At 48.3% G+C, this 25,689-nt stretch overlaps 1 protein-coding gene across 1 annotated transcript in view; it reads right to left on the reverse strand.

Moving 5' to 3' along the window:
* The window catches only part of LOC147747311 (cytochrome P450 2J2-like), a 341,726-nt gene that overhangs the window by 198,283 nt on the left and 117,754 nt on the right, over positions 1-25,689 (reverse strand). The window contains exon 4 of the mRNA XM_086953047.1: positions 20,908-21,068. Within this exon, the coding sequence (XP_086809173.1) occupies positions 20,908-21,068 (161 nt within the window). The remainder of the gene's footprint in view (positions 1-20,907; positions 21,069-25,689) is intronic.

A 25,689-nucleotide genomic window follows, 5' to 3' on the forward strand; every position in this document is an offset into this window, starting at 1 on the left:
CCAAAGGAACCAGAAGACCACAACTTGATGCTCCTGCATGTTCCAGCCCCTTGACTTTTCTGTGGGCCTACCTTTGCTTCTTTGACAGCGACTGTGACTAGAATCTGTGACCTTGATTACAATTTATCAAGCAATAAAAGAAACTCCATGAAAGCCCGACAAGGACGGATGTGAAACTTGATATCAGAGAGTTTTGTTTCAAGCCCTGAAGAAGTCCGGCAACGGACGAAAAGCGTCGGCTATCTGCAACTATCAAAAAAAAGAAAATAAAGAATAAAAAATTGAATAAAAGAAAGAAAATCCTAGTCACTAATTTTGTGTGTCTTATCTGGATAAGCTGGGAAAACCATTAACGTTGTTCACTTATATGTTTCTAATAATTGTTCTGCAACAGTGTATAACTTTTGAAGGGTGCTGTCCAATTATCAAAATTGCACCTGCTTTATTTTATCTATTCGTGCTTCCTGTTGAAGCTAACTTAGTAACTATTTTAGGATAGCGCTGGCAGCTTGCTGGCGCCATCCTAACATAGTTAAAAGTTCAACTGGCTTGACTTTTGCCCCCCAAATCCGCCGCTCACGGGTTTTGCGGATTTTCAGTAAATTCGCGGGAGTTCGCGGATCGCGGATTTACCGAAAATCCGCGAAATCCGCAAGCGGAACGGATTTCCCGCACATGCTTAGTTTAATGTAAAGTCAACCCCATTACCTAAAGTGAGAGACTGTGGGAGCCCGTCTTGGTCTCGAGAAGGACACCCCGCATGGGCTGTCAGACCACTACGAGCTGGAGTGTTTGCATGCAGGAACCTCAGCGTCTCGTGTCAGTGTGTCGGCATGGACGTCCTTTTCTCCTCTCCCTACCTCGGCAAGATATGGTGTATATGTACCTGAAGTGGTACCCCCTGGAGATATACCTTGCTGTGTCATGTCAGACTAGGATGATGAAAGGTATGACCCTTATACATCGTTATTATGCAGGAGATGGCAGGTCTGCTGCCCTGCTGTGATTCCTAGAAACCTCATGCATAATGAATGAGGCTTAAGCTTTTTGGAGAAAACCCTTTGTCATCTTTTGGGCATTACTATACCTAGGTAAAAGGTCAGTACTAAGAACCGTTATGCAGTGTAGTATCAGGGGAAAATAGGTAAAAGGTGCACTAATTACCTGAGCTGATATTGGGGTACCTATAGGGAACATAACACGCACTTCTCATCCGACTGGACGACATACTAAAAATCCTAATGTACGGCTAAATGTTGTACGCAAACTATTAATAAGTCCATTAAAAAATAGTACTTTAAAAAAAGTAAAATTTCAAAAAAATGCTAAAAAAAAGAATGGTACATGCGATAGAAGTCTTGTGCTAGATGTGTTCGTTTATACATAGTCTTAACAACAAGCGACTGAAAGCCATGAAGTTTCTTTTCTTAAGTGTCTTGTTTAAAATTCCAAATTTGCTTGTTGAAAAGCCGAGTTTTCTCAGCACACAATGAGTCAAATGTTTATGTGTCCTGGCTGGGAGACGCAACATCACTGTTGCCTGCAATTGCTGACGACAGTCCTTGCAACACCTCGCAGATCAGGTCAATCAAGCACAGTGTTCCTCCGTATTCACCGCAGCCACTGCTGGAGATGTATGAGTGTCACCCAAGGCCTGAGTATTTGATATGGAGCCGGAATCCCTTCCGACAGGAGCTGAAGCATCCTGTGGTGTCTCTAAGAATGCAGACATCAACTTTGGAATAAGCTGAGAACACTGCAGAGCATAGACCATTATCAGGTCCAGTAAAGTATCAACGTCTGGTGGCACAGTTGTTGGAAGTGTTAGACAGAGGTCCAACATGCATTCTTGTCCACAGAACAGGCATCGGAGGACAGGCATAATACAGTTGATCCAGACTGGTCTAAATGACAAGAACCAAGACTTGCTCAGTTCTCGAAGTCGAGGTGTGCCCAGATGGATTACCATGCGATCACAGTATCGGCTCTCCAAGAGCATTTTTTTCCCATCTCCTTGGTGACTGGGACGTCCATTGCATAGCAGAAAAATGATCAGGATACCTGCTATTAGAAACAGGATCAATAGAAACCCTCCCAACCCTCCCAAAAAGCTTGCGAATATGGAGTGTATAAAGTTGGGAATGACTCCGAGGATTGTCTGAAAGGTGCTTAACAGTCCATAACCTATGGTCTTAAATAGGTGGACAATACTCGTCGTATCAGACATTTTAAAGATACGTTGTACCATTTCTGAGAAATGGAAAGGGCAATTTGTTCATACGAGTGCCTGTATCTCAGCCGAGAACCTTGCAACCTGGCGTTCATAAGTTTCTCAGGCGGAAGTTAAGGGCACGGTTTGCTATAGAAACAAGTCTATCATTCAGCACAGAGTATCAAACCGTATAAAGGAAACATTCAATGAAGGCCATAACGGCACCTCCCTGACTGAATAGGTCAGTGGAAACAATACTTGCATACAGCAAGTAACCCTGGAGCTTACAGTGACATGATACGAGATGCCCGGGAGCATCCCACAACAACCTTGATCATTCAGCATCAAATAACTCCCATTCAAAAGCAGCTTGAACACCGGATCATTACAGCAGCTGGGGATCCTTTCAAGTGACAGGATAAGTTAGCAACTGAACCTTTACAGGCCCCATGAAGCATTATATCATGGCATATGAGAGATCCACTTAAGGAATTTTTACAGTGGGTCCCGCTAAGGAACACTTCCATGTCCCCATTCCTACATCAAAATCTTTATGGTAATTCCCAAGATTCCTTGAGGAATTTCCTACCCATTGCTTCATATCTGCCTCTCTGTTGCGCTACAATACTGAAACTGGAAAGTTGTGCCCAGTAGTGTTAAATGGCCATGGATGAACCATTCTGTGGATGGTGACTCTGCCACAGTAAAAGGTAATTTGTCCAGTTTTTCAATACTGAGCACTGTATATTTTGCGCCCCTTTGTGCCTTTGTTATCTGCTTTTCAGTTAGATTGTATGCAAAAACAGGGACGTACTGTTGATAAATTGCTATGGCACATAACCAGCGCGCAATGATTGCAGCGTCCAGGTTAATAACATAATATAACGTAGTTGAGATTGTCTGTGTTGTAGTATGGACAAGTCCTGTTCTAGTATATCTATGGCAGAAGATACAATGTTGCCCAGTGAATGAATCCTGGATGTTAATGTAGTCATACCATTGTCAACTACAGCTAATGCCTTTTCTAGGTTAATTTTATCTATTTCACAGAGTCTCTCCGCACCTTCTTGTTGAGAGATTTCCGGAATTCATTATAGACAGCATAATAGAAACATTTCTGATGTGACTTTCAGGGACCTAACAAAAAATCCCTTAGATTCACCTCATCTGAGAGTAAGGATAAGTGCTGTTTCACCTGAGACAGTGTTGAGGTTTTCAGCCAATTGAGGCACAACTTCCAAACACTGTAAGATGTCACTACCCCTGGAAGTTCTCTTTGTACATATCGTGGGTCTGGCCTATGCATACTAAACCCTTTGGTTATACCCCTGAATCTTGATTGACATCTGTTGGTGTCTGTGGGCCAAACTAACCACCCCTTCCAATTTGGGTCTAAAGTATTGTACTGCATGATGTCACCTATTGGATCCCATCCACGTGATGTAAAATTGTTGTGTGAAGGTGTAGGAACATGAGGTGTGTTCAAATCCTTGTTCTTGGCTAGTCCAAGACAGGAAGTCTGTTGCACAGTTTCCTTCAGAAATATTATCTGTTGCGGAATGAGGTACACTCTAAATAATGCTTCTGGTCCCTGAACTTGCCATTCCATAGAACCCCAGACTAATTTTGTGTCTATAGTGCCCTTCCATAAGTTGAAACCCTGTTCAGACAGTTGGGAAATAAAGGATGCAGAATAAAGCTATTTGGTGTTAGTCAGCGTACTTTTCTGTGCAGGTGTAGGTGCAACCTTATAGTAATATGAGGTTGAGCCATAAGTGTTAAACCCTGACAAATATGAACATTTCTTTGCAAAGGTTTTCAAACTACCTTTTGGTGGTGTCGGACAATGTTCCCATTGGTGGTTTGTGAAAACATTACGTGAGACACTCGATTTGTGTAAAAAGTAATGACTATAATGATCATAACAGTACATACTATCAAAGTCAGATGTGTCCTCTAACATTTTATTGTTTGAAAATGCAGCGGAGTGTTCCAAATCAGACAACATATTATTTACAGTTTCAGAATCCCAATCATCAGAAAATATACTGGAGGTAATGATATCATTTAGAGAAATTTTAAATGAATGTGGAATCTTCGAAAGTTCAGTAGGGCCAAGTACATCATAATCAACCTTGTACCAAGCAATACCATCAGGAATTGGAACAGCTGTAATGTTTCATGAAAAACAAGTCTCTTTGTTCACGATCAGATGATGTATGAGGTTTCAGGACCAAGTTCACATTTGATACTACAGAGCATTCTGGGAGATATTTTCCATTTATGACTAAGCAAAAAACAGTCACTAGGCCAATCCAGAACAGAAAAAAACAATATTCCAGTTATGATCCAGAAGTGGAGCCAAGGTGATACTAAGCAAGTCTCTTTCAGAAAAGTGTAGAAGTCACAAAGTTGTTGCTTATGGGAGACTGGAGCTGGCATTGTCTCAGGTTCACTGGGCTCAAGAGAGAAGGTATAAAAATCGTTGAAGTAGCCAGATGGAGTTTGATCTATATTTGGCAGCTCAGCAGGTTGTGTTGAACCGGCAGGTGTCTATTGTTGAGGCATATATTAATGTAGACATCAGTGTTTGGCCGAATTGAAATTTGTCTTACATGTGTTGTTTGAAGTTCTGTTTCCAGAGGAACGAGTTCCAAGTCATTGTTGGAAATTCCATCATTTCGTATTGGTGAGTATTTCTGTATGAACTTCCTGTATGGTAGTGAGATGAGAGCGTCAGCTACCCAGGAGCCCATAAGGCCTTCTATTCAGTATCAGCCACATAGTGTGGTTTGATCAGATCAATGGAGACAAATCTCTTTTCTTTCCTGCCGGCAAGAGGTGGAAGAAGTACTGTTCTAATTCCTTCAACAGCCAGGACAGACACAAGCTTTCTTTCTTGTCCTTGATCTTTTCTCTGACCAGATCCCGACTTTTGGGATCCAGACATTTCTTGTTGTGACTGATTTGACTTTCCCAGTGGTGGTGCGTTTTACTTGCACCTTGGTTAGTAGAGCCCGGGATTCATTTAGATACTGTAAAACAGCCAAACATTTATTGATATCAAATGGTTTATCATCGTCCACTGTGCTTTCAAAATCAAGATCAGGTACTCATATTCTTGTCCCAAATAGGACCTCGTAAGGAGTGACACCCCCTAGAGAACTTCTTGGCATATTGTTGAGGGCCCGTTGTACCCGATGAAAGTGATTGACCTAACTACCACCCGAACCTAATAATCTTGCTGTTAAAGATTGTTTAAAGTCTCGGTTTTTCCTCTTCACGCTTGAATTTCCCTTGGGATGGTACAGAGAGGAGTACCGCAATGCTCCACCCAAACCTTCTATGACTTCCTTGTAAGCCCTAGAGCTAAACATGGGGCCACGGTCAGTATGTAATGTGCCAACTGTGTATGCCCCTATAAAGACTCGCAAATCTTTTATAACAGTTCAAGCGTCAGCCGAGCGCGGAGGCCATACCCATAGAAATCTAGAGCATAAATCCACTGCCACCAAGATATGCTTGTAATCCCAGTCTGACTGTAGAGGGGGCGCAGTGGTCCAAATAGACGCATACAAGCGATCTGTCTGATATTAGTAAAGGCGTCTGCCCTGGAAGTGCCACAGTGGAACCCTTCATCTGCTGGCAGATGTCACATTTTAAGACAAAATTCTTCATCTGTTTTGTTAAACCAGGCCCCTAATAGCGTTGTTTCAATAAAGAAACCGTCGCGGAAATCCTTGCGTGTGCAGAACCTAGACCCTTGTTTGCAGCTAGTATTAAACCTAATCTGCGATCCATGTTTGGTATTACTCTATCCCCCATCCCTGGAATTTGAGCAAACAGACTTGTAGGAATATTTGAGTGGAAAACCTTTCGGTAAGGCTGGGCTGTTTTTGCATGAAGCAATGACAGCTACCATTATCTGTCTGTTGATTCTCATTTTCGAGCAAGTGATTGCAGCTACGGAAGCAATATGTACTGCCCATTTTGCGACTTCATCAGCCAGTGAATTCCCTTCAATGTGAATGACATCATATTGATGACTTAGCGTGTGAATCATGTGAGCTCTTGGTAGTTCGTTTTTCAACTCAGCTACCTGTTTCCCTAGCATTTTATGCTTAATTGAGCCACCTTTTGAATCGCACACAATCAGTTTGGGGATTTCTCTATCTTAATTTATTAGGGCCAGTAATAGGGCTTTTAGTTCTGCCGGCTGAGCCGTGCAGTCTCCTAGATACTGTGTCTTCGTATTGCTGGAATTGAACTTACCATCCTGCATACGTCCTTTTACAATCGCACAAGTGGCGCTGAATTGCTGTTTACTTCCTACGCCGACTGAGCAGATCCATCAGTGTAAATATTGTATTCATACTGATCTAGAGGCATTATTTCATTTGGGAGAGGATATTCTTATTCCTAATTTAGGAATGGTTGTGTTTTTAGCCTTGGGTCATATCTGTATTCTACATCTGTTGCAGTAAGAGAATTAGCCCATTATAACCATCTTGGATGTAAGGCTTTTGCATTAGGAATGCTAGCCTTTATAGCAGCCTCTAAGGCTGGTACTGGAGTTACAACATTTCTTTCTTTCCCCTGAGCCAGTGCTCTTTCTCTCACTACAGCAGTCTGTACTGCTGTCAGGATTTTCTCTGTAGAAGCAAAGTGCATTTCAGTGGTTGTGTAAAAATATGATTTGTATGCTATGGGTACCGTTTCTCCTTTATTGAAGGTTAGGTAAGGGTACCCAGATTCCCACGCTATAACGCGGATCACCAGGTTGTGAACATTTATGCATGTCTGCAAGTGTTTTGAAGCTATCATATCAACTTGTAGGGAACAAAGGATATCTGTGTGTTCCTGTGTCCATTGCCTAATTGAAAAATCAGGTCTGATTAGGTCATAGAAATGTTTTACTTTCTCTGCGTATTCTGATATGTATGTTCTGTCAACATTTTAAAATCCCAATATGGACTGTACTTTTTCAAAGATTTAGGAGGTTGGAGCAGCGCACACTTTTCTAAAAAGTTAACAGCCAGGCTTTTTCCTTCACATGATAACTCAAATCCCAAAAATAGGACTTTGAGGTGGGCTATTTTAGATTTTTAAATGTTGCATTGGTAGCCCTCAGAGGCGAACCTCAACATTATGTTGCTCACCCTGGCCAAGTGATCCTTTACATCATCATCCGTCAGATAAATATCATCTACATAGGACAATGCCTCTTCATCCAAATTCTGAAGTAATTCTGTTACCCTAGCGGAGAACAACCCGGGGCTATTCTTATACCCTTGGGGTTGTCAACAAAAGTGACGCTAAGAGCCTAGAGCGGAAAATGCTGTTAAATACCTGCTTTCAGGTGCTATATTTTGGCAGAAGAATCCATTTCAGATAGCTAGTGTTGTTTTGTATTTTTTTGCACAATGTTATTAATTAATTTGGCACTATGTGCATTCTGTACTGCAAATGTCTTTGTGCATGTATTCAGATGTTGGTAGTCTAACACTAGATGATATGAATTATCAGGTTTCATTACGGGAAACAAAGAATTATTAATTGGAGAAGTGCAAGTTTCTATTACACCCTGGTATTCAAGTTGATCTAAGATCTCCCTGACCTGTTTTTTTCGCTTCTTGTTTTATTGGGTACTGTCTCTGTGGAGTTGGAGTAGTTTGTACTGGGATTACATGGTGTGGTAACACAGCATCGCACCCAATATGGTAGCAATAAGGGCCGTAGCAAGAGCTACTGTCCACTCCTGTGTGTATGTGTGTTTTAAGTAAATTGGAACAAGTTTGGAAAAGGACGGTAAAATCACCATTTCTCCCTGTGGGCAATCCATAACAATTTCAGGCGGCCAATATTTGTCAGCTTAAAGGATGTCCTAGCTGTAAGTGAAGTTCTCCCAAAAGAGACCTTTAACTTTTTTAGGTTTGTTCTTCTCCATTTGGAGAGTTATTTCATGTAATCTATGTGGGACACTTACACTTGTACCAGGTGTTTCAACTCCGCTGTCACCAGAAATTCCATCAGGTTCCGGTGAGCTATTGTTACTTCTGCTGCTCTGTCTAGCATTGTCAGAGTCCATTCCCGGTTCAGAAGTTGAGTCCTCAGAATTCTGGGCATGCCTAACTTTAAGACCTGCTACCTTCTTCTTTTTAAAGTGAGGTTTAGATTTTGGCTTGTCTTCTTTTTTAGAAGTGTAGTCTGAAGCTCGTTGTGTGTCTCTGGACTTTGTACGCTCTTCTTGTCTGTGTTCTGACCGTCCCTCCCTCTCGGAGTTTCTTGATGAATCCTGAAGGGAATGAGAGGAACGTGTATCAGTATCCTGATACCTGTCAGATTTTTTAATGTTATCTCTATTCCTAAATTGGTACCTCGTTTCCGAGGGCTCCTGTTGTGGAGACCCACTCCTGGATAGAGATCTATTCTCTCTAAACTTTTGTTTTTTGTTGTTATTATCCCATTTCTTCTTGGAAGGATCAGGTTCTTGCTTGGTGTTCTCTTTTTCAGGATCACCCATGAGATGAGGTTTTGTTGCTCTAGCTCCCAAATTATCTCTATCTAATTCAGCATAGGTGTCAGTGATAATTTCAGGTAATTCACGTTCCTGTTGTAAAGGAGTGAAATCCCTCAGGCGTTGAGGTATTGCCACTGCTGCTGCCTCCTCTTTTATATTTGCTAATGTTATAGCTGATACCTGGGCAAAATTACCTAATAATTTCATCCCTAAATTCAGAGCTGGTTCTGCTCCATACTCCGTTTGTATTTGTCTTAATACGTCTGGTATTACCGCAAATGAAGGGATACCATGAGTTCCGGTATGTAATATGTATGGCAGCGAAAACTGTACCCCAAATGGTACAATCCTCTATTTGGGGAGCTATCCCTATTGGAAAGCAGATTGTTAGCATTCTGTGTTTTTCTTGAGGGCTTGTGTGTGGAAATACTTCCTCTAGCTGTGTTATTTTCTGAGCTATCCAGAATTGCATTTGCTCACGTTTAGTAGGCATTTTACCCATTACTGCGTGTAGGGTTTGTGGTGTAATTTTAGTTGTAGAACACTGATTTGACTTGTTTGTGTAGCTCTTGTTGGCTGAAGTGTGAGTGTTCTCATCACAAACTGTGTCAGGTTTCTGTAAAGTTTTATTATTTCTTTATGAAGTGGATGTATGTCTACCACTGGCATTGAACCAATGTCGGGATGCGGAGTATAAGCCGCAAGGATGGCCAAGTGGATCCATCTCTTCCGAGCGGACCTAGTCTAACTATGTTTTTTGTGTGAGGGAGGGCGCCTTTAAACCAGTTTATATGCTCCTGGTAATTGAGCGGAATTTCAATGTCCTCATACGGACAGTATTCATCTGGTGTTTCATCTTCAGTGTAAGAATGAAATGCATTTGATTGTGGATCTCCTCGACCTCAGTGCGGCGTTCGATACCGTTGACCACCAACTCCTCATCGAAAGATTGGAAAGAGTTGGAGTGGAAGGTACAGCCCTATCCTGGCTTTCATCCTTCTTGGCCCAACGGACCTATCAGATCTGGGAGAAGAACGCCCGCTCCTCCGAAATGCCCCTCCAATGTGGTGTGCCTCAGGGCTCCTCCCTGAGCCCCACATTATTTAATATCTATATGTCCACATTGGAGGAGGTTATCACCCCATTCGGAGTGAGCGTCGTCAGCTATGCTGACGACACACAACTAGTGGTGTCTTTGTCCCACCCCAAGCAACAGAAAGCTGATCTATTCAACTGCCTTACGCAGGTCCACCGATGGATGAATAGATCAGCCCTAAAGCTAAATGGGATGAAAACCGAGGTCCTCATACTTGGCCCAAAAGGAACCTCACTCCCCCTGGACATCTGGCCAGCCTGTCTGGGTCCTCCCCCTGATCCAAAAACAGAGGTAAAAAGTCTGGGTGTGTGGATTGACTCTGATCTCTCATTCGCTACGCAAGCAAAGAAGGTAGCAGGGACCTGTTTTGGTCTCCTAAAATCTCTGAGGAAAGTCCTGCCCCTTCTACCCCCCAAGTCCCAAAACTTGCTAATCCAAGGTCTCATAATATCGAGACTGGATTACAGCAATGTGATTTATCTGGGCGCTGCTGAAGCGACCCTCAATAAACTTCAGAGAATCCAGAACACCGCTGCCCGGATTATCACAAACACCCCGGCCAGATCATCTGCTAAACCTGCTCTCAAACTCCTTCATTGGCTCCCCATAAGGGAGCGAGTCAAATTCAAGGCCTTATGCCTCGTCTACAAAACATTGCATAACCAAGGCCCCCCAGTCCTTAGCAACTTTATCACCCCTTATAAAACCACTAGATCCCTCCGTTCAAACGCAGAAAACCTCATCAATACCCCAAGATTCAGGAAAGCCCGATCAGGAGGAAGACGCTTTTCGGTACAAGCTGCTCGCCTTTGGAATTCACTCCCTCGCGACCTGCGTCTTGAACCACAATACCTGCGCTTCAGGAAGCAGCTAAAGACGCATCTCTTCCCCTAGTTTTTTTTTTCTATGCCCCCCCCCCCCCCTCTTTCTGAATCCTCATCCCTCCTCTCTTTCTGCTCTCTGCTCCTGGTCCACAGGTCTGTAGTATTAGGGTTCTTAGCGCTGGGATACCTCCGGGTGACTACGCGCTTTATAAAAATAAATAATAATAATAATAATAATAATCTACTTGTTGGAATTTAACCTATGGATAGAATACCACTGTTCTATATGACTCGTGAGCCTCAATCACAAAGGTTACTATCCCACCCGTAGCTGTGACTCCGTAGTCTGTCAGTTTTAAAGTAAGGGCAGTTCTGACATTTTCTGAAATGTTTATTTCACCTTCCTCATCTTCCTCCCTGGCTACAGCAGGCTGTGCTCGCACAGCGGCGTTCTCTTCAGTCATTGTTTAAAAAGGTTTTCCTCAAGGAAGGTTTTCAAGGAAACTGAGATAAGGTTTTATGCACAATAGGAACTGTTTGTCCTTCAAGCTTGATTAAGCTACAGCAAATAGATAGGATAGACCTACTCAGCTGTGGCAGATAGTTCCCTTCCCACTCCAGATGTCTCTGAAGAAATGTGAGTAGGGATATCTGAGAATACCACGACTGAACTACTCATGTTTGACTGTTAAATAAGTACCAAACCGACATTTGCGGCGCCATATCGTGTAGTTCCTATAAACATATATAAGATCTGCACGTTTAGACAACATAGACTGTAGGATTGGTGTCAGACTGATTCTAGACACCCCTAGAGGGTATGATGGCCTGTATACCAGCTTGCTCACAGTGCCATAGAAACCCCTGTTAACAAGGAGAGAATAGTTCTTGGCAAGTATCGAACATGACAAACTTGTCCCATCAAGGATCGTGGAAACAGTGCGATACTTTTCGCTCAGTCACTCGTGCTCACTTTGTCTCAGAGAGATACACAGAATAAACAGTGGGGACGTTTTTCAATAAGCATTTATTGAGCCAGCGTCTTTCTAGTGTAAAATAGGTGTCCTGAAACAACCACTAGACAGTAACAGATATAAATGATTATAAACACTAACAGAGTAAACGGAAGGCAGATTTCTACCATCGTGCTAAAACAATGAATACAGGCAAGTATATAAAATGCATGACAGTAGAATGTGTACTACTACGATGTGACCCTAACTAGATGTACCTGAGTGTACCTAGCATGTATGTGGGTATAAAAGCAAAAATTCCTCTAGGATAAAGTCAACCCCATTACCTGAAGTGAGAGACTGAGGGACCCGGTCTTGGTCTTGAGATGGGCATTCTGCAAGGGATGTCAGACCACGGCGAGCTGGAGTGTCTGCGTGCAGAAACCTAAGAGTCTTGTGTCAGTGTGTCGGCATGGAAGTCCTTTTCTCCTCTCACTACCTCAGCAAGATATGGTGTATATATACCCAAAGTGGTACCCCCTGGGCATATACCTTGCTGTGTCAATTTTTTTTTTTTTTAAATTTGTTTTTATTGCAGAATTAGAAACCACAGAATACAATTAGTCAACCAGTCCACTCGTGACATCCCCCCCGATCAACAGTAAAACGTGTATCGTACACAGCCATTCAGCCCGCATCCCGGAGGCCGGGCGGCATAATACTCCACTCAGTAGGAAAACATCACGGTGAGCGTCCCATAGGGACCATGGTTGATATGTCGTTTTATGTATCTGCTTTTACCCCCCCACCCTCAACATTGCCTCCGCCAGCCATTCCAGTTGTGTAATCAGTGTTCCTGCCCATGTCGGGACCTACCCCGAGCGCTGTAGGGCCTATGTAAATGTAAATGTATTGGCATTTATATAGCGCACTACTTACCCGTAGGGTCCCAAGGCGCTTCGACCGCTGCGAAACCCTTCCTGGCTTCCCTGAGAGATGGTCCCTTAATGGGTATCTCCAGGGTGAGACCAGGCATCCCCGGCGGTCTGGTGGGGCCGTTAGTGAAGATGAGGCAAGCTAATGCCCAGAGTTGCCGAGTGTGATCGCTGATCAGAGTGGGCACCGAGGCGAGAGAATTATCGAGTCCGCTGACCCTGGTCCAGAAACCTGCCGCGCCGGGAATCGAACCCTGGTCCCAGGCCGTCCTCTGCTCTCGGGTCTGCCGCCTCTAACCAGTGAGCCACACTACTTCATCATGCCTATCATGCCTGGCCGCTCCCCCAGCCATCTCTCACTCCGCACGGAACCCTACCGGCCTACTTAACTCGAGGGCGCCCTAGCAGACGACCAGCTACTTGGCTTCCAACCCACCCCAAACTCCCACTAAACTACCCCCCCGATACCCCCCCCCTGGCAACTGCTAACGGTGTATGCCTCGTCCCGACGTGTTGGATGGATCCACTACAGTGTAAGTTACAATTCTGTTTTCGTTCGCCCCGCAGTGTCCACTGGCCTTATTCCCTCAGTCCTCATCCTCCACCAAAGAATCACGCAAAGCCTGCACCACCAACTCCCACGCACGCGCTGCGTCCAAAGCCTTCTCATTTCCAAGCTTAACAGCCTGCTTCATCCGGAGCACACTCTCGCATTCAGACCACCGCAGCAATTCATTCTTCCATCTACGCAATGACGGCCCACCCCTGGACTTCCAATGCCACGATATTTCTCTTTGCGCCAGTATCAGACCCAGATCAATAAATTTGCTCGTCACCTTGGTATGTTTGGTGTGCGGGAACCAGAGCAACAAGCATGCCGCCATATCGAAATCCACCTCCCTGTCAGTCACATCGTTTAGGAGGTCCCCCACCTCCGCCCAGTAGGCCTCCAAGTGCGAGCACCCCCAGAACAAATGGTCCATGTCCGCTCCTGGAGACGAGCACTGCGGGCACCGGGCGTCCGGTACCTGGAAGTACCGCCGTATTTTTTCGGGGGTTAAGTAGGCCCTATGGAGCACATAGAAATGCACTTGCTGGAAGCGCGCATTTCTCGTGCCTTTCCACGTGCGCCGCAAGATGTGGCCCCACACCGTGTCAGGGATGGGCTGGCCTACACTCTCCTCCCATTTAGCCTTGAGCCCCTGGAGCGGTTCCAGTCCCTCGTTCAACATCCTGTTATGGAGGCATGTTACAGCCTTGAACGTACCCGCCGCCATTACCACATACTGGCACGCCATAGTCGTGGTTGGTTCCATGAGCCCCCCTTTCCAGTGCTTCTGTATAGCCGCCACCACCGCCGCATGCAGGAGGAACCCCCCCGTCAGGCAGCCCGAACTCTTCCCGAAGCACTTCGAATGGTACCAGAGCCCCATCAATGTACAGGTCACCCACCACCTGTAGGCCCGCCTCCTCCCAATCCAGCAATGGTGACCAATCTCCCCCGTGTGGCAAGGCCGTCAGCATACCGATCTGGATCTCCGGTGCATAAGGCCGCGTCGCCTTCGCTCTCCTAAGGCTCCTCTGCCAGCACAGCCTGAGTGTCCGTTCCTCCATAGTGAGGCCCCGCAACTCAAGTCTCTGCTGCATGACGATATAGGACAGCACATGGCGTTGTATCCCCCGGTCTCGGTCCTCCTCCGGACCCCTAAACACCCTGGCCACGTTCTGCGTAAGGACCTGTAACTGCGCCGCCAAATAATATAGCTCAAAGTCGGGCACAGCCATGCCCCCTTCAATCTTGGGGCGAAACAACGTGCTCAGCGCCACTCTGCGGCGGCCATGCCCCCATAGGAAACCAATAATCATTGTCCTCAGGTCTCTAAAGATCCCTTGAGGAATCCAGATAGGCAACGTCCGGAAGTAGTACAGGAAGCAGGGGAGCGCCACCATTTTTAAGAGAGCGATCCTACCCAGAACCGTCAGCGGGAGGGTCGACCAGAAGGACATGCTGCCCCTCAGTGCCCGGACGCACCGACCAATGTTGCCCTCCAATAGATCCGCAGTCGCGTGATATATGCGGACTCCCAGATAGGTGAAGCAAGATGGCTCCCAGACCACCCCAGATCGCGATCAGGGTTGGGCGACTCCGCTCTCAGCGGAAACACACAGGTCTTCGCCCAGTTGACCTTAAGGCCCGACAGCCGGCCAAACTCCGATAGCAGGTCTATCGCTCCTTCCAGGGCCCGCTCCGTGTCGTCGAGGTACAGGAGTAGGTCATCCGCATACAACGATATATGATGCTGCTGCCCGCCGCTGGCTATCCCCGCGTACTTGTCACCCGACCTCGCATGGACCGCCAAAGGTTCCATCGCCAGAGCAAACAATAGGGGGGAAAGGGAGCACCCCTGTCGCGTGCCCCTGCCCACCGGGTATGCCGCAGACACCAGACCGCCCAAGCGCACCCTCGCCGTCGCCGAGGCATATAAGACCCTCGTCCACCGGCGGAACCCCTCACCCATGCCGAACCTCTCCAACACTCCATCCAGGAAACTCCATTCTAAGCTATCAAAGGCCTTCTCGATGTCCACGGACAGGACCGCTGGGGCCCCGTCCCCATCCAAGATGGCGTCCATTATTCCCACCAGGCGGCGAATATTCAGCGCCGTGCTCCTCGTGGGTATAAACCCAGCCTGATTCCTGTGCACCAGGCCCATCATGTGTGGGGCCAGTCTGGTGGCTAGAATTCGACTCAGGATCTTGTAGTCTACCGTCAGCATGGATAGCGGGCGATAGGACCTCACATCCGTTGCGTCCCTGCCAGGCTTTAGGAGCGGTACAATCAAGGCCTCATGCATGGACCCAGGCAATCCCCCTGCCTCATAGGCTTCCGTGTACACCACCAGGAGCCGGGGGGCCAGGCTATCGACATATTGTTGATAAAATTCGATTGGTAACCCGTCCACCCCGGGCGTTTTATTACGAGCCATATGTTTAATGGCCACCCGTATTTCAGTGAGCGTGATCGGGCCGCCCAGCTCCTTCGCATCCTCCTCGTCTAGGACCGGAAGCTGCTTCGCCCCTAGGTACTCTGCTATTTCCTGGACCTCCACACCCAACTGACTCTGATATAATTCCTGATAGTACGCCCGAAAACACTCCAACACCGCTGCCTGGGAATACACCATCTCCCCCCCGTGCATTGCTAATGCTAAGGATCGGGCAGCCCCTAAGTTCCGGGTTAGCAAGTCTGGCCAAGAGGGTGCCCACCTTATCCCGCTCTGCATGCGCTCTGATGACATACTGCCTGTAGTCGTAACACCTCAAACGTTCTGTCTCGGTGGCGACCGCTTCCTTCGCTTCCAATAACTGGGTCTGCAAGTCCGGCCTGGCCGGCCTGCGGCGCTCCAAATCCCTCAAAGTCTCTTCCGCTTTCATGAGTGCATTCAACACAGTCGTACGAGCATTCGAAAACCTACCCAGACACACCCCTCTCACCACCACTTTCATTGCATCCCATTCAGTGGACCTACTCGTGGCCGTGCCCTCATTCTCGCCAAAATAGCGGTCAATGCCTTGCTGGACCGCGTCGCTGAATACTGAGTCCTCCAGCGTCTCCGGCCGGAGCCGCCATGTTGGTATCGCTGAGCGCTCCCGCTGCCACTGAATGTGTACCAATAGGGGGTTATGATCCGAGATGGTCCTAGCCAGGTACTCCGTATGGGAAATCAATGGGGCTAGGGACCCACCGCAGAGCACCGAATCTATCCTGACATGCAAATCGTGGAGAGCAGAGTAAAAGGAATAATCCCTGGTGTTTCTGTGCTGCTCCCGCCAAACATCCAGCAACCCCCATCTGTCCTGCCAGTCCTTCCTGTGCATGGCCAACCTGCGCACCGGGGAGTCCACCAGGGGGGCATGGGACCTATCCAGAGCCACATCCGTGATCGAATTGAAGTCCCCCCCTAACACTATCGGGCCCGCCAGGAAAGAGGCCAAGGACCCAGAGAGGCCATCAAAGTATCGAGCCTGATCAGTGTTCGGCGCATACACACAGCAGAGAACCACGTCCCTTCCATACAGCCTCCCCTCCACCGCTACAAACCGACCATCAGGGTCCACCACTTGATTCAGCACCTGGAATGGTATCCCCGCCCTCATCCAGATCAGCACTCCCCTGGCATACGCTGAGTAAGTGGTGCCAAACACCTGGCCCGCCATCTTTTTTGCAATGCAGCGCATTCTTTTTTGGTCAGATGAGTTTCTTGTAGCATAGCAATCTGAACCCCCCTGCGCACCAGGTATGCGTGTACTTTGTGGCGTTTAACCATAGTTCGCAGCCCCCGGACATTCCACGTCAGGCATTTCAAGTTAGGTAATGTCCCCATACCAACATCGAACAGTCCGATCCAAAGAACAAAGGTTCACATCCCCCCCAAAGCAGTTGCCCCCCCCCCCCCGAACATACCCTGAACAGAAAAACACCCCAAACCCCACTCCCCAGGACAGAGCCTACGAACCCAATGTCAGCCCCCATCCAAACCTTGAACCAACTTCCCACTCTCCTACCCTGCGGTCTCCACCACAGTAGGCCTTAAGGGCCCAAGGGGGGTGAGTTACCGCCGACCCCAGCCAGCGGAGCCCGCACCCCGCGCCTTCATCCCCCACTGTGCGCTCAGCCCCCCCTCCCGGCAACCCGCTCATCGCCAACAGGATACCGCCCTACCATGAAGTCTCGATCAAGTCCCAATACAGTCTCAGCCGCAAAATATTCCATCAGATGTCTGGGGGGTCACCACCGGCCCCTTCGAGCTTTCCGCTTCTGAGAGGTCTTCTCCCGTTCTGCTGCCTTCCCCGCCCGAGTCCGTTTCTGCCAGTTCACTGTTCTGTTGCGACCCCGTAATGGCCGCCGTCGCTGCGAGCGCATCTCTCTTTTCCGCCGCCATTTGAGCCTCCCGTTTCTCCCTCTGGCGCCTGTTGCGGGACCTGATACGCTGCGATTGTCTGATCCGGGGTGGCTTAGGCTGATCTCGCCTACTTTGATGCGACCTGTCCGTCCCCGCTCTATACGACTCCAGCCACTGCCATACTTCGTCCGGGGTCTGGAAAAAGTGCGTAGTTCCATCCAGTATGACCCGCAGCTTGGCCGGGTAGAGCAAGGAATATTGGATGCCTTCCTCCCGGAGCTCTTTCTTCACCGCCAAAAACGATGCCCTGTTCTTCTGGACCGCCTGAGTGTAGTCCAGGAAAATCGTGACCTTACTGTTTTCCACCTCATATGGGCCCGACATCCTAGCCCGCTGGATGAGGAGATCCCGGTCCTTATAGTGGAGGAGCCGCACCACCATCGGTCGGGGGGGGCGGCCAAGCCCTGGCGGGTGGGCAGGCACCCGGTGGGCTCGCTCCAGAGTGAAGAAAGGAGTAAGCCCCTCCGGCGCCACCACTGTGCGAAACCAGGTCTCCATGTAGGCCACCGCATCCTCCCCTTCAATCCGTTCCGGCAGGCCTACGACCCGCACGTTGTTCCGCCTGTTGCGGCCTTCGGCATCCTCCGCCCGTCGTTCCAGCGAGTCCAACCGGGCCAATATGTCTGTGATCTTGTGCTCCGCGGTCACCACCGATGGCTTCAGGTCCAGTAACAACTGATCATGGTCCTTGACCCTATCCGCCAGCTTCGCGTGGTCCGCTCGCAATAGCCCCAGTCCCGTGGCCACTTGAGCAATGTCCTGGTGCAGCGCCTCCTTGGTTGAGGTGATCGCATCGAGTATGGCGTCCAGGCGTCGGTTCAGCCGCTGCTCCTGGTCCAGCTCCGGCTGGGGAATCTCGTCCATCCGAGACGATGTCGCTGGGTCCCCCTCAGCGCGCTCCTCGGCCACCAGCCCTCCAGCTGCCGCCATTTCAGGGTACTGCGTCACAGGCCCAAGAGACCGTCCAGCTTCTGTACGCGTAGTTCAGTGCCAACTCCCCGGCACCGAGCAGGGTCAAATGCCGCCGCCGATGCCCTCAGGACCAATGACCAGCGTGGCGAGCACTGTTCAGCCGACCCCCTCGGAAGCTTGAGGGGGGAAGGAAGGATGTAGAGATGGCAGCCAGCGAGGGTCCCCAAGGTCTGGGCGGGGCGAATCACTGTCCCCCGATCTCTGGATCTAACACCGCTGACCCTAGTGTCTCGATCTATCGGTTGCAGGACCTCCTGCCAGCCGGCGACAACTCGGCCCAAAGCTGATGTCCGGGGCCTCCCGACCTCCTTACCGCCATTTTCTTCTCACTCTCGGCAACACCTCGGCCGTCGCCCAGCTCGATCTCCTCGGGGCCAGCAGTCCCCCTGCAACTCTCCGTCTGCGCCCGGCTGTCCCCTTACACTTCAGAGGGCAGGAGCGTCGACCTCGGGTCACCCAGGGTGCAGAAAACAGGAGAATTAGCGGGATTCCGCGCGGAGCTGCGAGCTCACGCCGCCATCCCGATCGGCGTCCAAGCCACGCCCATACCTTGCTGTGTCAAGTCAGACTAGGATGACGGAAGGTATGACCCTTATACATAGTTATTATGCATGAGATGGTAGGCCAGTGTCTTGTTGGGATTCCAGAAATCCTCATGCATAATGAATTAGGCTTAAGCTTTTCAGAGAAAACCCCATGTCATCTTTTGGGCATTACCATAACTAGGTAAAAGGTCAGTACTAAGAACCGTTATGCAGTGTAATATCGGTGGAATGTAGCTGAAAAGTGCACTCATTACCTGAGCCGATATTGGGGTACCTATATGGAACATAACATCTTCTGTTCTTCCACAGGTCCAGAAGTAATTGCATCCTTGCATTTTGTGGTCATAAAGCTTGTTAGATTGATAATCACACGCTCTGGGCTGAAAAAAGAGGTGATTCATCGGTCCACAGGTCTTTATTGCTAAACTGAATTAGAGATGATTGCTTGATCCTTATTCATGTTGCTCTAGAGCTTAACTATTTGTACATTTGGAGGCGAGGATTATAAATTGGGGTCTCTCTTGATCTAAAATTCTTCTTTTGGAAATAGACTTTGTATTTGGGGTAAAGGAAGATTGATCCTGTCCCGAGGACAATCCAGAGTGAGATACAAAGTGTCCACAGATAGATAAAGCTTGCATGGGTAGCCAGTGCAGGGCATATTGTCAAGTTTAGAACTTTTCTAGTCACTGTGTTCTAGATTTGTTGTAACCCTTGAAATAGATAATGAGGAGATCTAAAATATAGTTCACTGGCCTGTGAAAGACATGATTTACATATGATTACAGTGTCATGGACCCTATGGGAAAAATCTTCATGCAGCATAGTCTTCTGGTGCAGAGACACTCTTTGGTACCTTGATTAACCTCTTTTCAATTGAAGCGCTTGAAATCCAAACTCATAGCCACATTCTTCACTTTATTCAAGTGGTTAGGAAGTGGTCAGATGCCTTGGGCCAGGCAGTGGTAGGACCATTGTTATGTCATGCACCACAGTTCAAAATCTCAATTTGAAATGGTTAAATAGAATCAACTGATCTACTTTTTAATGGTACTGACCGAGGGGTGGGGTATCTATGCCCGGGGTGATCTGGGTATCATAGGCATGAGTTCTACAGATGAGATTAGAGTGAGCTGCAGGAGGTATGACAGGTATAATATGATGAGTGTGGGAGTGGTGGTAGATCCTTGATGGAAGCCTAGCTGAGAAGTAAAGGGTGCTGAGCAGAATTGGAGAAGGCTGATGATGTGGACTGTATCAAGGTAAGAATTGATCCATTTCAACAATACCATGATTTCCTTGACAAGAGGTCAAATAGGAGAAGGGTGGTGACGCCATTAGAGTCAACACTTTTCTAGTGGTGATCTCAGGTAACAATTAATGTGATTTCACTGCCTTGCCAAGGTCAGAATTGTATGTGTCTGTGTCAGAGGAGGTTGTTTTGTTCAAGCAGAGATGGGATATATGAAAAGGCTGTTTTATCAGACGGCTTATTCCGATATAGCCCTGGGATAATGGTCTGCAGTTATCAGGATCCCGTTGGTCAAGACGTTCATCCTTGGGGAATGTGGACTTGCTCTTTTCTCTCATTCACTGCAACTCAGATAAGGTATTATACCTAGTGTCAGCAGGAAATATATTTAGAAAGAAGGCAAACTCTACAGATAATTTGAGTTTTCCATTTAAAAAAAAGTTCTTACTGTAAAAAAAAAGGGACTTCCAGTAGAAGTAAAATATGCTTTATCACAGAGCCTTTCTGTTGGTACATCTTATATACTGTATGTTGAGTGTCAGAACAAAGAGCATAAAAGTTTATCGCTTTAAATATGGCACAATAAAAAATTGTCACATTCAGAAAGTACAAGAGTGGAATAACTTCTGCTTACCTGAGCAGTTAGGGTCATGTGAAGCTTTGACGTGTCACCTAATATATGAAGTATTTCCTGGAACTCCGGGTCCTGATAGTCAAAGCGATCTCCAAATGTTATGGCACAGATAACATTAGAAACACTGCTATTGATGTAAATGTGTGGGTCAAATGGCTGCCCTAAAATTGAAGTGTAAACAAAATAAAGGTCAGATAACATCCTAGGACTTACGATGCTGAATATAATGGAGAGCACTTATATTTTTAATGCCAGCAGGAACTGCCACTTCATGCGTAAGCTTAAACATAATGGATTATTGGTCAGGTTCACAAAGGTGTATAAGCATCAAACTTGTGCACTACGGATCAACATCTTAGCTTCAAGAGGTTGCTAAAGTCGCAGCAGTTCTAATAATGACATGGCGCCTTGTACTATTGCACTTGTAAATTTTAGGGTCGGAACTCTATAAATACTAAATGTAAAAGGAAATAGAATATGATTTTGCATTCATAAATGGATTGGCTCACATTGAAAAATGCAACAGCATAGTGGAAGTTACTAAATGAGTAAATGTGCTCATAAGAGCTGGTCTGTACATATTCCAGAGTGGAGCAATTGTGCAAAATGTAGTAGACACCCACAAACTCATAAGTTGTTGTGGAGAATTACAAAGCTTTTAAGGTAAATTCTCCCTGAACATGGCTGGAGATTATGTCCTTGCATCAAGGGTAGGAGTAATATATTTGCAGGGTGAACACAATAAAAATTGGAGAGGGTGTAGGAGAAAGGGTTTCTCCATGGAGAAAATATTTTCACTGTGGAGATGTTAAATTTTATTCTAAATGTTGATATATGTCTTTCACATAAATCAGCAATATTGTACTAAATATCTCATACAATAACTGATAAATCAGAGGTGCCGCTCGTGAGAGGAGTTCCGTGTTGCCAGAGCCTGTTCGTGTGGTCCCGCTACAGGAGTAGCATTACCCTGGGACTCCATCCATAAACCTTTGCCAGCAAGAGGAGGGAGGCGTGAGGCCGCAGAGGAGGCGAGAGGCGCGGCCCCGGGACTGCGAGGTTCAGCTTGAAACACCTACAGCTGTGTCCTCTTCCCGGGGGAGCCGCGCCCCCTCCCAGTGCCACGCCCCCTTGGGAACCCTTCTATATGAGATTGGGCCTGACCGCGGACCGCGGGACGCGCGCGGGACGCAGCCCGGGGCGAAGACCGGGCAAAGAGCGGGCCGTTCTAGGCCGTTAGAGGCCGGCAGAGACCGGACCGGGCCACCCCTCTGACGCCTCGGGTCTTCTTCACCTCCCCCTACATATTCCATCATGGCGACCAGAACCTCACGAAGCAAGTCTGCCCAACAAGGTACAAGCACTCTGGACAAATTTTTCCCAAAGACGAGTAACCTAGCTAGTAAATGCCCGTCAATCCCTGAGGCCCACCTTGAGATGGGCCCGGAAAGTGTGTTTCTGGATCAGGGAGATACCTATTCTACAGAGGCGAGTACACCGCTCACACTGGATGCCACCCACATGTCACTAATGGACAGCATTGATCAGACGATTGAGTCGGTCCTTCAGCAGTTAAGAACTCCCTTGAGGCAGAGGGACAGGAACTCCTCCCGGCTATCTGGGATCTCTGATCACACTACCATCCCGGAAAGCAGAGGAACAGTCCTACAAGATGCAGGTCAGGCTGACTTGCCCATAGATGATGTAGGTAGCATAGTACAGCACCCCCCCAAAAGGAAAAGGGTTAGGAAAGCAAAGAAGGCAAAGAGGGCCAAAGTGGACATAGTAGAGCTAAATCAGACTGACAGCACAGACATTTCTGCCTCTCCGGACCTCAACCTATCAGGGTCCAGGCCGATTCGCACGGGCTCTCCAGCTCCTGCTTCCCCACCCTTGCACACGGGTCCTTTCATTTTTGGTGGGGCAACTTCTACTTCTACCAGCACTGACTCATTAGTCAACACACTCACTGACATCATGAGGAATTTGTTAACCCCCATTGCAGCTAAACTGGACGCCATAGAGTCCAGATTGAAGGCCCTGGAAAGCAGTCACCTAAGGAAAAGCCCCGGGACAGATAGAAATATGACCAACCCCACTCCAGTCCCCCGGGCCTCCCTGGTGAATAGCCTGCGGTCCGGTACACCGTCACAGGGGGCTAATGTGGTACTGCTGGGCACGGTCGGGGCGCCTGTTCCCCAGGCGCCCCCTTTGTTGCCCTCGGCTCCCAGGCCCCCTGTTCCGGCCCCAAGGAGATCAAAGCAACTTCCAGCGCCACAGACTGGGGGAGCCGTGATCCCTACAAATGGCACTACTGATGGTCCTGCTCCCCAATGTGATAGGCGTAGGGTGGTCAACCTGCCCCCAGAAGCGGTCCCTTATACGGTAATCATGGTGGGAGTACCTGAGCTAACTGGTGATATGAGGGAGCCCCAAGACTCGTTACGCAACAAGGTGATAAGCTGGCTTAGCATCAACAGACCGCTGCCCCCTAACCTGAAAGGCGAGGTCCTGATGGCTAGGAGGATCCCTTGGATTGGTTACACCCCAAAGAACAAGGCTGGGGATTGTATCATCATAAGTTTTAAAAGCCCCCACGTAGCCAACTATATTTCTAATTGGCTTGCTAGGCCTGACAAGTCCAACATAGAACTAGTCCCCCTCTCGTACTTCTACCCAAATGCAAGCAGCACAGAGGCAAGGGGGGAGAAGGGGTGGACTAGGGTGGGCTATGCTGTGGATGGCTCACGCTACAGACCAAGGCACCACCCTTCGCATGCCCAGGCAAGTTTCATACATTACAACAGATTCTCCTGCCTAGACCAGGTCGACTGACTACAAATCAGTGACACCTCGTCTGGCTCGGGAAAGATGGTAGATGAGGTTCTCAGGGGGGTGGGAGAGAGCAGAACCCCTGTAGCTGAACCTGGCTCCCTGGTCAATGCTAAAGGCAAAGAGCAAAGTTGGGTGGGAATGACTGCAGCCCCCGCAATAGAATACGCCCCGCAGGTTAACGCTAGTGATCGACCACCTAACAGCGGTGATAGCTGGGGCTTACAGGGGACTTCTCACAACGCCGGGACTGGCCACATCCTGCAACCCGGGGGGGTCGAGCTGGCTGGCCCACCTACCATCGTGCCAGGAACTCACCCACCTACCGACTATATGCAATCCCCCACTGATGGTCAAGGCGCTCTACCCACAGATCAGGGACTGAGAATTGTTTCTTGGAATGTAGCGGGCATTGCAAACAAGGAAGGCACACCGGAGTGGGACCATTTACTGGCCAGTAGCGACATCCTCCTCCTTCAAGAAACTTGGGCACGGGATACTGTAACCAGGAATGGGTTTGACGTATTTGAGATTCCTGCCAAATGGGGTGGGAGGGGGAGGCCGTCGGGCGGGCTGGCGATCTGGATTGCGAGTCACACTGGATGTCAGGCGGAACAGGTACTTACGTCCTCGCAGGACATCCAGTGTGTTCGGCTCACATGGCCTGGTAAACCATCATGGGCCATTGTGAATGTCTACTCTCGTCCGGTTGCCGCGCCTGACGAATCCCCCACCCTAAACGACCTCTCCTCCTTCCTGGGGCAGCTGCCGGGAGACCTCAAGGTGGTGCTTGGAGGGGACTTCAATTGCCACTTTGAACCCCTGGAGGGCATGTCGGAGGGTGCCCTCACGGCTGAAGACGATTATTGGGGAGTCCCACCTTCGTCCTCCCCATATCCTAAAGCCTGGTCCCCCCTTGTAATACAACTTATGTCCCTTACCCTGAACTACGCACTGAGGGCTTGTAATGGGCGCACCATCTCCGATACTCCCTCAGTGTGTACCTTTAATAGGAGGGGTCATGAGTCGAGGCTAGATTACATCATGGTGGATATCTCACTCTGGCCTAAAGTCCACGATTTTAGGGTAATAAACAGGTCGGATAGCGATCATAACGCCCTGTGCTTAAATATCAAGTGGCCTCCCCATGCAGCGGGAAAAGTGGTAGAAAACTCAGGGGGAGAGGAGGGGGATTTGGTCCTCATAACCAGCAGGCGACGGGTTAAGTGGGGAAAACTGGTGAGCTCAGAAGAGGCCATTAGCAAATTATACGGGTTGGCAATCCCAAGGTTTATGGAGGTGGATGCACTGCTAAACGCACCAAGAACCCCGGAATATAATGAGAAACTGGGTGACATCCACCAGGGTCTTGTAAGAGATTTGGCTGAGGTATTCCACCCGCTGGTGCCAAATAGAAAGAAAAAGACCCGTGTTCCCACCTGGTATACCTCCTCTTGTAGGGCAGCAAAGTCTGAGCTCATTGCTGCAATAAAAGAGGGGTCAAACAAGGCCGAGGTGCGTGCCCATAGGAAACACTATAAAACAGTGATGGCGTCTGCCAGGACCGAGTGGGACTGGAACCACTGGCATGATCTTTGTGATGCCCTAAAAGCTAGGGACTCCCGTAAATTCTGGGCTCTTGTTAACAATGGCACAGGGGAACTTAAGTACGCAGTAGAACCCAATATTGCCCCCGAGGTCTGGGAGGCCCATTTTGGGGAACTCTATAAAGAAACCAATCCTTGTCCTGTTACAGCTCTGGATGCGCCTCCTGGCATGCAGGACCGTGAATTGGAATTATCCCTGGGGGAAGTGGAGGCAGCCCTGAAGCAACTACCACCGGGGAAGGCGCCGGGTCTAGACAGGCTACCTGGGGATTTGTTTAGGCACCACTTGGACATCTGGGGCCCATACCTTCTTGTTCTTTTTAATGCCATCTTAGGAGGTATG

The sequence above is a fragment of the Lissotriton vulgaris genome, chromosome 1_1 (genome assembly GCF_964263255.1).
Source record: "Lissotriton vulgaris chromosome 1_1, aLisVul1.2, whole genome shotgun sequence".
Taxonomy (NCBI): Eukaryota; Metazoa; Chordata; class Amphibia; order Caudata; family Salamandridae; genus Lissotriton; species Lissotriton vulgaris.